This window comes from Triturus cristatus, chromosome 1_2, assembly GCF_964204655.1.
Source record: "Triturus cristatus chromosome 1_2, aTriCri1.1, whole genome shotgun sequence".
In the NCBI taxonomy this organism is placed as follows: Eukaryota; Metazoa; Chordata; class Amphibia; order Caudata; family Salamandridae; genus Triturus; species Triturus cristatus.
In genome coordinates this window covers 890085604-890098900 of record NC_140580.1, presented here as the reverse complement: position 1 = coordinate 890098900, position 13297 = coordinate 890085604, and the positions used below count along the sequence as shown (strand labels likewise).

At 43.8% G+C, this 13297-nt stretch overlaps 1 protein-coding gene across 1 annotated transcript in view; it reads left to right on the top strand.

Moving 5' to 3' along the window:
* Positions 1-13297, top strand: part of LOC146868232 (ATPase family AAA domain-containing protein 3-A) — a 347678-nt gene that overhangs the window by 55730 nt on the left and 278651 nt on the right. Inside the window, exon 2 of the mRNA XM_085609537.1 lies at positions 8583-8659. Coding sequence (XP_085465663.1) covers positions 8583-8659 — 77 coding nt within the window. The remainder of the gene's footprint in view (positions 1-8582; positions 8660-13297) is intronic.

Genomic DNA, 13297 nt, shown 5'->3' with positions numbered 1-13297 from the left:
CAGGACTCTCAAGTTGTTGCGCCTCTGTCTGTTCTCATAATCTTCCAACTTCCAGAGGACATTGGACATCGTTGCTGCTTGCAAAGATTCCTGCAGTTTTAAAGCTTTAACTTCGGATTCTAGATGTTCAGACCGCTACCCGACCATGGTCATTCTGCCCGCAATGCCTGAGCAGGTTTTATAAATTTTCTTAACAGTCCTATGCAGTTTTTCATAGCAAGCTGCGCCCGACGGCTCGTACTCCTGACTTCTTCCTGTACCTGCTTATTCGTTTGCAGAATTGTGGCCAGAGACCCCTCCACCGTGGACTGTTGCGAGTGTGAGCCAGAAGCTTCAGCAATGTGATCTTTTAAGAGTCTTTCCGGTTCCTCTCCAGAAAAGACCATTCGAGTTGCAGAGTAGTCCCAATGGAGATTACCCGTGGAACCATCCCCACTCCTGCCTTTAGCGGCTTCGGCACCGGCTCCCCCTTTCTTGTTCCTCTTTTTCTTCCCCCGAGAGACTCTCCCAGACCGCTTACATTGGGTTGCACAAGTAACATCCTCTGGGGTATCACTGGAGGATGAGTCTAAGGCTGGCCTGTCACTTAAAGAAGATAATATTTCGTCCATATTAGATAAATCTGAGTCATCCGTTAGTGCGAAAAATTTGTCTCCAGCTTCCGGATACTTAGCTATACTTGTTATAGGCTGCTGGTTTGCAACCTCCCCTAGCTCTCGTACCTCCTCCAAAGCAGACCCGGTGGCCTCTTCTGTGAGTATCTACCGTTGAGCATCCACATATCCCTCCCTCAATGGTATCTGTTTGCACCAGTCATTACCCTGGCCCACTTTATTGCACTCTTCATTAAGATCGTCCCCAGTAGGACCTTTTTGGGCATCCAGGATTAAAACGACATCTCCTTCAGTCCCTTCATTAGTCATGGAGGTGATTTGGGAATCATTGTTTCGAAATAATGTCTCATCCTTAGGAGATGTAGGATTTGTTCAGAGCTGCCGTAATAATCTGTTGCTCCAGAAAGGGGGCATCCACATTTCCCTTGGTCAACATACCAGCCGGATTCACCCCTTGCCCCTTACTTGTTCTTTGAGCCATAGGTGGAACTTTGGAATTCCCAGAGAACAACACATAAATTAGAGGTCGGGACCCTTTAACATTCCCAGTAGCGCTAGATTTCCCCACCCAGTTCCTAGCACGGCCTCCATAGCACTGGGTTTGAGATTTCCCTTTTCCTGACCCACCTCCTGATTTCTACTGCCCCTCACCCCCTTACCACAGTCCGTTGAGGGGGTAGGGAGTCCACTTGTTGAGCCAGCAGCTGGCCAGTCTTATGAGTCCCGGAGCCAGCCATTCTGCAGGATTTTTCAGCTCCAAAACAGCCCTGGAGCAGAAAGAACGTATCTTTAAAGGTACCGCCGACCGGCTCCCGATACCTCAGCTGAATCCGCCATGTCCGGCCAGAGGCTCCCAGTGTGCCGCGTCCAAGCAACTTGAGAAAGTCAAGACCAGGCAAGATACGTTTTTCCCCCTTTTTTTTTTTCCTTCGCGCTGGGGATTCTAGTCAGGTGCGACGCAAGCCCGCGTCCTACACAGGCGCCATCTTGCTCACACAGCCCGGTTACTTTCTGATCTTAAGATACTTGATTGGTGGTGCCAAATTTGAACGATTTGTAATAAAGATTTGATTTCTTTCTGGGAAAGCTGATTAACTAGTCTGTTTAGGCTGATGGATGAGTTTTGAGTGGGTCTGGATACCTATTGAGGCTGGGGGTATCTCGTCTGTGGGCTGATGTTAACATCATGATGATTAGGTGAAATGTGCGAGAATCTATTCTCTAGAGCATGGGTACTCACAAACTTTCTCTCGGGGGCCAAATTTACAGTGTGGTTTGTGGCTGAGGGCCGCACTGGTGGAGGTGGAGTCAGTGGGGGAAGGGGGCGGGGCTAGAGCCACAAAAAACTGTGACCATGAGGTTGAACACAGGTCCCTGCAGCGGACGCCTTTTGTCCACTGAGCCTCCAGACCCGGCATACACACATCTGTGTCTCTCCCTCTCCCTCTCCCTCTCCCTCTACCCCTCTCTCTCTCCTCCCTTGTCTGTCTGTCTCTCTCCCTCTCTCGATTTCCCCCTCTCTATTTCCCCCTCTGTCTCCCTCTACCTCCCTCCTTTTCCCTCCCTCTGTCATCTCACCCTGCGTGTGTGTGAGCCAGCTGAGACAGCTTCCCGGGCACACCAACAGCCCCACCTGAACACTTCACAGGTCTTTAAAAGATCATTTGCATGTTAATTGTTGTATTTCACCTCTTCTTAGGCCCCGCAGCTCCACTCTGACTATCCCTGGAACCGCCCGGCTCCCACAGAGCAGAGTCAGAGTCGCGCTGGTGCAACCGGCAGTGTTTAGGAACACTCATTAATTAATTTATTTTTTTTAACACTGGTACGATGTCTGCAAGGTCCGCGGGCTGCCAAGAAGGCTTGCCGGGCTGCAGGCGGCCACGGGCCGTACTATGAGTACCCGTGCTCTAGAGCAAAGGAGTACTGTAGTTCTCTCCATATTGGTAATTACAAGTTGTAGGTCATGCTTTAGCTTGTCTAGATAGGTCAGAGAGACCTTCTTGCCAATGTGTTGTAGAGTTGTTGGGTGGTAATGTTTTGGTGGGACTCCTTCCTTCAATTGAAAGTTGATGGGTTCGACAGGTTCATTGATGCAAATGGCGAGCAGGAGGGAATCGAGAGCTAGTCCAGGAGAGGGAGAGCAGGACTTTGTGCTGGACTCTTTGCAAGGTCCTTATGTATTTTGTGGGTCAAAGTTACCTTTATTTCTCAGACTGGCATGAGCTAAATTTCCAGAGCCCCCACTTCATTTTATAATCCCAGGAATGGGGATTGAGCACTGGGGGATCGAGCAGGTTGAGAGGCTCTGGATTCAGGGCTGGTCAACATGGGAGAGGATGCCCTCCCGTTCGGTAGGAAATGGGTGTTGTCAGTAAGGCAGGAGGATTGGATGGATTTGGAGATCTAGGGTTCAGTGTGGCACTAGATTCCTTTCATGGTAGTCTCTTAAGTTGGAGAGAGACTGTAGATCCAGGAGTTTATTACTTTGGTTGGTAGGAATTATTGCCATCTCTTACAGATTTTGGATTTTTCAGTCATAAAAAGGTGGGGAAATTTGATTGTTTACATGGGTGTCTGTTCATGAAGAAGTAGTACCATGCATTCAAGCTGCAACACCCTGGACTTCCCCTAGCTTTAGTTTTCAAATTTTTCTGGGATTCATTAATTTCCTTGTTGGTCAGATGACTCCAAACCCAAGTACTGTAGGGAGTCAGAACCCAAGACTGGTTGGAATTCAGAGCAAAAATGTAGACATTTCCCCTGTGTGTTATGGGGACATTCCTATTGTGGGCCATAGCCTCATTCGCTCTATAATGGTACTGTTTTTAATGGGAGAGCATAGGAAAGCTGGCTGGTAGGAATTGTGTTGATCCTCGCAGAGTCAGGAACTTTCCCTCACAGAAAGGTGATGGAATTGTATGATTTTTACCAGAGTGTGACATGGAAGGCATTATGGATAAGTAGAATTAGAAGGTTCCTTGAAAATCAAACTACACTCGCCGCCCCCCCCCCCCCCTCCACTGAGTGACTTTCTTTTAGACATGTCTGGGGTTTGTTGATTTTCTTTGGAGCTCTGTCATTGCAAATGCTGCATGCAGCCACCACCACAAAAGTTTCTCATTTCACATGGTCCCATCTTTTTGGGCTTTCTTTTCATGTGAAAAAGACTCACCTACATGTGATTGGTACAGTTTTTAGCGGGAGAGGTGTGACAGTGAAGGATGGTAGGACATTCCCTATTAGCTGCGATTTTGTCTAATTTGTTGACTTCGTGTTATGAGTGAGTGTCCACAAGAAACATATTTTGATAAAATGCGCTCAGAAACAACTGGCGTTATGGATACTGCCGAATTTGGAAAAATTAAGACAACCCCTATCCCTAAACTGAGTATCCTGTGTGCAATTAAAAAAATGCACAGCTATCCTTCATACGTAATTTGTATTTGTTAGATTATTCATTATCAACTGGTGCTTGGTCTGTAAAAAAATAAAAATCATAAGCAGAGATACGATTGTTGACTCTGGGTATTGGAGTTTTACCTGAAAAAACACTATCTCCATGTTATGTTACAAAATTTATAAAGCGTGTAGCAAACCCAACAATGGGGTGTCCCAGCTCTGAAATCAGAAATAACATTGCAGGGTGGACAAAATGAGGGCACCTACTAGACAGGGAAAAGCCAGGTTTTCATAGCAATTCTGAAAACCACATGATTATGGATACTCATGATTGTCCCAGGCATGGAGTTCCAGAGGGCTGATGCCAGTGCCTTAAAATACCGGTCCCCCCACGCCCCCTCCCATGCTCTTTGGACTTGAGGGACGCATGCTAAATGCAACTCCATGGACCGCAGGGTGCGACGTGGTGTATTAGGCGAGAGCAGATCTGATAGGATATGGGGCATCTGGGGGATGAAGATTTTGTGGGCAATGCATAGGGTCTTGAAATTAATTCTCTTGTCTACCGGCAGGCAGTGTAATTTGGAAATGAGTTTCGATACTGAGCAAGATTTAGGAAGCGCAAAGAGAGTGCATGCTGCCGCATTTTTTAACCTCTGCAAATGCTGTATCCCAGATTTCTTTGCTCCTAGATACAAGGGATTGCAATATTCTAATCTGGATAGGATGTGGCTTGCCTTATGATCTGGCGTGTTTGTGGGTCAAAAAACCCTAACAGGGGCTTGAGTCTGCGTATAAGCCCAAAGAAAGCCCCTGCCACCTCTTTTGTTTGGGATTCGAAGGTCAAGGCGCTGTCAACCCAGATGCCCAGGTTTTTTACCCCCTCCTTAGGCGAGGGCACGAACACCAACAGTTTCCAGCCACCACTGGCCTGTCTATAGATCCCAACAGCAAGATTTCAGTCTTGCTCACATTGAGCTGTAGACAGTTGGCTGACATACATTCCGCTACAGCCAGCATATCATCCTGGAATTTAATTAAGTTGTTAGATTTGTTAGAAAAGGAGCTAACCAGCTGAGTGTCGTCAGCATAAGATACAAATTACAGTCCTCTGCTTTTCGCCACCACCGCAAGAGGTTGTATGTAGATATTAAAGAGCGTGGGACTCAACATCGATACCTGTGGAACTCCATGATGGGCCCCATACTCCTGAGAGCAGTAACGGGGTGTGGTAACCTGAAATAATCTGCCATCCAGAAATTATGCGATCCAGGTAAAATACAGCGTCACCAAACCCTATCTCCTGCAAGCGTCGTAGTAGGATCTCATACGATACTGTGTCAAACGCGGCGCTGAGGTCGAGAAGGATTAAGGCTGCAGAATTTCCCTCATCGAACGAGCTTCGTAGACGTTCTGTGACCGCCAACAAGGCGGATTCGGTGCTATGGAGTGATCTAAAACCATTCTCAGAGGAGACCAATAACTCAGACTCCATAAATTTCATCAGAGTGAAATTGACCTACGATTCAGTGGCTTTAGCCAGGCTTGGTAGACAAGAGATGTGGCTGTATTTTTCTGGTTTTGAAGCATACAGATAGGGTTTCTTCAGCAGTGGCACAACTTTGGCATGTTTCCATGCGGCCGGTACTGTCGCCGTAACCAGTAATGGGTTAATCAGTTCACCACATGCTGGAAAAATATGTGTTTGAAATGTACCAATTTGGTCAAGTTTCATGGGGTCAACTGGGGAACCATATTTGATTTTATTGCAGAGAATCTCTATCTCTGACTGAGATAGAGAAGGGAAAGGGAGCCAAGGGGCTCATCCCTTCCTTACAGTTCTCGATGACCCTTGTCCTTTTCTTACCATTCGCTCTACCACTCATTGTTGAAAAGCTTTTATAAATATTCTCTACCTTGTTAATGAAATAGATAGCCAACTCATCACACTGGGTGTTTGAAGTGATGGGAGGTTCATCTCCCGAGTTGGGCTTCTTCAAGCAATTAAGAAAGGAAAGATGACCTTTGAAGGGTTATTGCTATCTATGATTTTAGAAGCAAAAAATTCAGCCCTGGACGTATGTATTCGCTTATGATGGGCTTTAATGGATGTGCGGTACTGTCTTTTTGCATCTGGATCATAAGAGCGTCTCGAGGCACATTCTAACTGCTTACAGTTTTTTCTCGCAATGGTCAGGGACTCATAAAACCAAGGATTGGTCTGAGTTTTTTTCCTGTAGGTAAGCTTAGCAGGATACAGCTATTGTGGCCATGTGTAAGCCAGTCTTGAAAGAGATCATTCCTGCATCTATGTTGGGGGGTAGCTGGGGCTTCTGTGCTAGCAAAAGGTCGCTAAAATAGTTTTTATCTAGTTTGTGCCATGGTCGTTTCACAATAGTATGAGTTCGTCCAGGCCATAGGGGAGGGGGAAAGGACCTTCAATGAGGGTAAGTTAGAAAATACCGGATCTAACAAATGCCCTGCCAGATGCGTAGAACTAGAAACGCATTGCATCAGCTGGCATGCTGCCAGGTCCGCTAAAAAGTTTGCGCTCTCCTTATTGTGACAATCTTCCACATGAAGGTTAAGGTCCCCCAGGATGTTAAAGTTGGCGGATTTACTAGCCAGTATGGTGACCAGGCTTACCAGCACTTGCCTAAAAGCTTTAGCTGGACCTGGAGGGCGGTATATTAACAAGCCGGAAACTGTGAGGTTACTATTTAGGGTGATTTTAAACAGAGAATTTTCACAATCCAGATTATTCTCCCGGGTGAAACTGCAGGTGTAAGATTTCAACAGAATAACTGCAATGCGCCCTTCCCCCACCTCCCATTATGGACTCTATTTAACGGCTTCATTACATAGCCTTGGGGCAGCGCTAGCCATGGCTCGGCTATGGAGTTTGGGGTCAGCCAGATTTCCGTTAAAAACAGTATGTCAGGGACTTCACATGCAAAAGGTCGAAGACTTCAGCGTGATGCTTAACCAAGGACTAACAGTTTAAGCTAAGGAGTTTAAATTCCGAGATGTGAGGAGAACTCGCCAATGGGACCCAAGTGTGTTTAGTACATGGGTTAGACCGGGCCTTGATAGAAAAGAGCTCCCCACGAGAATAAGTTATCCAAAGTCTATTGATACGGACAGAGTGCCTGGCGACGTCCAGGCACAGACGAGCTTGCCTTTGGCGCGCCCACGATGCGGCGTGCATCAAGTAGCCGGGGTGCACAACTGCCTCCTCCTGACCTAGCGTCTGATTGGCCAAGACCAGCCAATCCGTGGTGTGCAACGATCGTAGGCGGAACCGTGACGCCTCAATGAGAATCGAAGTGCAAGATTTAAAACAAACGTTTGAGGCAAGTTTTCAAAAGGTTGTGGTAAGATTTTGAATCAGTCGTGGCCCTCCAGGACCCAAACAGCCTCCAAAGTCGATGTGCTCTGTTAAAACTGGTATCCATGTTCAGAAGACTTTGATGGAAATAAAGATATAGAACGTTCTTAGGCAGGCCATTAGTACGCAAAGTTGCAGATGAAAATTACAATGCCAATTTCATCTTTCTTTTCCACTTAATTCCACTTATCAGTAATTTGTTTCTTCGGGAAAACCTTGAGTGATCTACACAAATGACTCTTTTTGCAATTAAGAGTTCGGTCTATTTGTGTGCATCTTTCCTTCACTTACTACATTTAGGTAGAAACCTTTCATTTGGGAAATGTAGGCCATCACTTAGAAAACTGCAGAAATAGGGGTGAAATTGTTTTCTTTTCCTCTGTGCCTGTTTCTGAAAGCTAGGAGGAGGGTGATCTTAGCACAGCAACCTTTGGCGGAAGTCATTTTTTGGGGGAAAACCTTTTCCCATTTTTAAAACAAAATAAATATTTTTGCCATATTTTGGCAAATTTCTCAGGGTCAATTTTTAGATACCTTTATAATCCCCTCTAAGAAGTGTAGAGGAGGGAGGAATCAAATTTGATCTGGACAACATTTGTGGGAAAAAGTTAACAGGGCTTAAGCAAGACCCACATCAAATATCAAAAAGGATTAAGGCGTTTTGGAGTGATAGGGGTTTGCAGCTTAGTGATTAGATGTTTTACTCCATCCCCAAAAGTAAGCCTGACGTGTTCTCTTTGTTAGTGCATGTTGTGTTTTCTGTTGTGGTGAATTGTACTTTAAAATAAATGTACTTGCAGGGGCACCCCAGTCAGAAGGTGGGTCTAATTGCTTAGCCAAAAGTGTACTTCGACATTCCACATGGAAGTAAAGGTTTTTGCAGGCATTACATATGTATACATATATGCCCTTTATAAACAAATTGGATAATGACTAAGTCCTAATCTACCTACATGGCGCCTCTCAGCAGTTAATACAATACATCTTGTAGTTTCCACTTTGTTCTTGTAGCGCTTTGGGGAGAAAACAGCCTGTGGCAATTTATGGGAGTTGAATGAACTCCGGCACGGAAATAAAAGTGGCCTGTTATCTTTTTTGATGACTGTAATATTTTTATTCCCAGCTAACTCCAATGGAATAAACATTTCCTTATGTTTTCCCATATTTTTCAATTCCAGGCCATGCTAAGGAAGCCCTCAACCTTGCCCAGTTACAAGAGCAAACCTTGCAGCTGGAACACCAGACTAAAGTTAAGGTACAGTACTTCATATGGAGGAGTGGTGTGATGAAGCCTAATTGGAGGTAAATTGTGAAAACGTCTGAAATGATTTGTATGTTGGGGTTTTATGAAGCTTGAAATAGTGAGGTGAAGATGTTGAAAATGCATGAATGTATATTAAAAGGTGTTTTTATAAGATTTTGCCTCCCTCTGCATTTTAAATTGGTTGACTGTTTTTCAAAGCTGATGAAAAGGTGTCTGATAACCTGTAGAATATTTGCCTTTATGAGGTTGCTAATGATATTTTACGATGGTCAGTAGAATTGTTCTGTAAGATAGCTACACATGTAGCCTTTGATGTGGCACAGTCCGTTCTTTAGGGTCTTGTTAACTTTGGGACTGAGTGGGCTGAATAGTAAGGTTCTCAACTTTTTGGTGTAGTTAGTTTTTGGAAAGATGTTGTAAAGCACATCTTAGAGCACATTTGTAGTTTGGCACAGATTACAAGGTGTTATGAATCTTTTCACAGAGGTCTGTACTACATGGCTTTGTGGCCGCAGTGGATGATTTGTATTGTATTGTAGCTTCTATATAGCGCCTAGTAACTCTAGGGAAGCATTCTTATTTTCATTGGGATCCAGGACACCCTTTATGGATTTTTGTGTTGAGCAGTATGTTGATTGTAAATTGGGTTCTATGAGACATTTTGGTTAGGGTGAATTAGCTTTTGAGGTGTACTGGTGGCATAGAGCACACAATTTATTGAGGAATATTATGAGAATTGATGCCTTTGTTATGTTGTATGGCTACCGCTTTTGGACATAATAGTAACCGTTTTTATCAACATGAGAAGTGCTAGGTTTTTAGTCTTAAGATTTATTGTTAGTTGCAGATTACTCTTACTTTTACAGTGAGTGAGTTTCACATTGTAGACATTTACACTGAGGACATTCTTTTATTTGAAGATCTGTCAAAGAAAGGGAGAGTTCAAAGACTAGCCAGCCTAGACCAAATAGCTTTGTTTTTACAGCAGATATTGAGTTTTTGTGAAAGGAAGTAGAGACCTGAGTCTTGAATGGCATTTTGGGGTACACACATTACTTTGATATTGGAATAAAGGTTTTTGTAAAATGTGTAAAAGTACAATTGTAATATTGAATAATTCAACTGAACTCAATAACGGTCTCCACCAGAAAACCAAAGAAGTCTGCTTCGATTGTGAGATGTCTAGCCATATGCAGTCATAATAGAGTTGAAGTGAAGGTGATTTGTGATCTAATATTAAGTTTAAAAGTTTTCTGGCACTTGTGCTGTAGTGATAGGTTATGGTGTGTGCCTAACTTCTCTGACAGTATAGTAGTTAGGTGGTGCATTTACCACAGTCTATTATCTAATTTTTCACTCTGCTTAGTTTGAGATGATTTGTTCACATGATTATTTATTATATAGCTTGAAGGGATTGACTGATGGCAAACAAATCTAATTCAGCCTGGCTTTTAAGATTAATTATAATCTATTGTATTTGTAGTTGTAGCAGTTGGAATTGAAGGAAACCAGTTCTGGTAGAGGTCTGAAGTTAATTTTACAGAGAAGGTGAGCGATTGTTGGATCCACAAAGGAACTCCAGCAGTTGGGGGAAAAGGGTTGGAGCAGAAGGGAGACCAATATAAAATGAGGGATCTATTATTCGGGTAGGAAGCAGTCTGGTGGAGGAGATTGCCTGATATAACTATAGTCTGTAGTCTCTGGCTCATTGTGTAATGATAGACCGCATCAAAAAAGACTCTGCATCAGAGATACTGCTGCTCCACTGGAGTCCACTGTAATCCTGATATCGACTCATTTTCAAATAAGTGCCGATATGGTGCTTCCATCGAAACAAACTCTTGTTTGGGTGTCAAAGAGAAGGTTATTCACTTCATTATAAAATGTTGACCCCAATCTAGTATCTAATTTTTGAGGTGCCCTATTTTAGAGGATTTAGCTGTCTACTGAACAAGTAGACCCAAACCGCTGCAGCACAAACCCTTTGTTTTTCAGTTTGGTTCCACGGTAAGTAACTGTAAAAGATGGTTGCCTGCCACTAAATCAAGATTTGTATCCACGTGCATAAGTTGCTGTCCGCGTATACATTGTTCACTAATGCAAACGCTTTACAATTAAGGTGATCGCTGTAACGAAATGCAGTCATTAGTGCGCTCACTTTACATTGCTGACAGGTATTCTAATATAAAAACATGAATACATGCACAGTTTAACAGTTTGAAATTTAACAGTTTGAAGCTACTTATGAAGCTCCCAAAAGGCTTCCTTATTACAAGTAAATACACACAGAAACCTAAAAACCATATTGGTGATTGTTTGCTTTCATAATGAAATACACTCAAAAAAATTAACTTAAATAGATATTTAGGGGAATTAAAAAACTTTGGTTACCATTTCTCTGAGGTATAATTTTATAAACTAAGGCCCATTACTTTAAAAAAACAAAACAAAAAAAAACAGATTTTTACAGAAGTACACTGTCCATTATATGTCCTGTTTTGGTGCAAATTTACAACTTTCAGGAATTCATAATAGTTTACCGAAGTAGTCCTGGAAACTGCATTCTAAGCAAACTTTTTTTAATTCCATTTTCGTATGAGTGAATATAGTGGTATGTTTTGCTCATGTTAAAACCTGTTCAGCAATTGCAAGTTCGCTTTCCCAACACACTTTTTTCTCCACTATGGAAGACATTTACTCCTGTCCTTGTAAGGAGTACATTTTCTATTTTCTCCTTTGTGGGAAGTGATTGGAGATGAGGTGGTGAATGCCCCTAAACGTGTATGTTTGTGGGTGTGAACCGACTCTCCGGGCATTTCATCTCTTGAACTACAGCTTCCTGACTACTTCTAGCTCCTGCCTGTTGATTTATGGAAATGTGGCAAAATTAGAGTATTGCTAGTATCCAAACCTTGATATAATGTGAGGCTATTATTAGAGCTTTGATATAAAGAAAATGCTTCATTTATTTGTTAGCTCGCTGCATAGCACCAAGCTGGACGACCCGCATGCCTGTGAACTAGGTACAAATCCCAACTTAAGTGAACGCTATACAAGCAGTTGTTGCTATTATTACAGCATCCTCACATATTCCCCTATACCTCACCTCCTTCAACCTCCCTGTCTCCCTATAGGAACGTGGTGGAACTGCAATGAAAGGGAACTCACAAAGAGGCTTCACAGTGCTTCACATTGTTGCATCCACATCTGTCATGCACCCCTCCTTCCTCATCTGGCGATATCAGGAGAAACAATTCTTTCACCCCCTCTTGAGGGCACCTGATGTTCAGAAGCCCCTCAGATAAGTACTCAGCTTGACTTCCATGTCTCCTCTGATTGTAGGTGATTCCCACTGAAATTGGTATATAGACCTTCCATCTGCAATATGTTTCATATTCTATGATGGCAATGTGATAGCGAGGGCATCTTCTTTTTTGTCCACTGACATGCTATTGAAGGTTTTGCGGCCCAAGGCATTGCCACATCGGGTGCCATTGTATGCATTTATATCCAGCTGACTGCATATCTAATAACATGACCTCCAGGGTCTAAAGAGAGAGGATACCCTAACATCACCTTCAATGCATTTTCGTTATTTTGACCTAAACTGGAAGTTGCACCATCTCCAAATGTGTATAGGCCATAAATGAGCAGGAGGCTAAGCTCTTTATTGCTAGAGCGAACTATGATAGCTAATGCAAATGGCGATCTAGAGTCAAGGTCATGAGCTAGAGCAGATGATACAAACAAACATGGCCCAGCACCAATTCCTCCTCCCCAATCACCTCAGGATTCCCTCTGGCTGGGGGGGGGGGGGGGGGGGGGAGGGGTCTTCCATTCCAGAGGCAAATCCAGTGTTCTTCTTGAACGCCGTGTTTGAGGTGTTCTGGAGAGCAATGCATCCAACCCCACAGAGTGTCTGCGGGACACAGGGAACCAGTAAGGATGCCGTATGGACTGCTGATGCGGGCTTTCACCCATTTCATTCCCTCCCTTTGATACCACTTCTGACTCCAACACTGCCTACAGTGCCAGTGGGGACTTCATTCCCACACCAGGTGTTGTGTGCAGCAAAACTGACACCAATAATTGCTCGTCTTTTGGCAACGGCAGCGCCACTAGTCGCTACAGCCTCAGAGTCCGACCAGCCATGACTGAGGAACTCCTCCTAATGTTCGCAGATCCAGGAGAGGTGTTCAGCGCCTTTATGAGGAACATCAATATAGAAAGAAACATCCTCAAAGGTTATCCTATAGAGAGACAATGCATGACATTTTTGGCAATGATGGTAATCCTTTTTTCTATTCAGACAGATGGTGAAGGTGATCCACCACAGTTTTTATGTGGGAACATAGATGTTTATCATGATCTAAGTGATGCCAGCAGAATTGATGCTAGCCCAGATGTGGAGGTGTTGAGCCTCCTCCAGAGATGGTTTCCTACCATGCATTGGTTAGGAAGGCAGCAGAGGTATTGGAACTTCCTCTTCCCTCGGTGGACACAAGATCCGACATAATTAGAGAGATATTCCAGCAATCTGCCCAGACAACAAAACCCCTTTTGTCATTTAATGATGCCCTTCTAGAAACCATCTTAGCTGCTTGGGAGACACCAACTACTTCTCTGGCT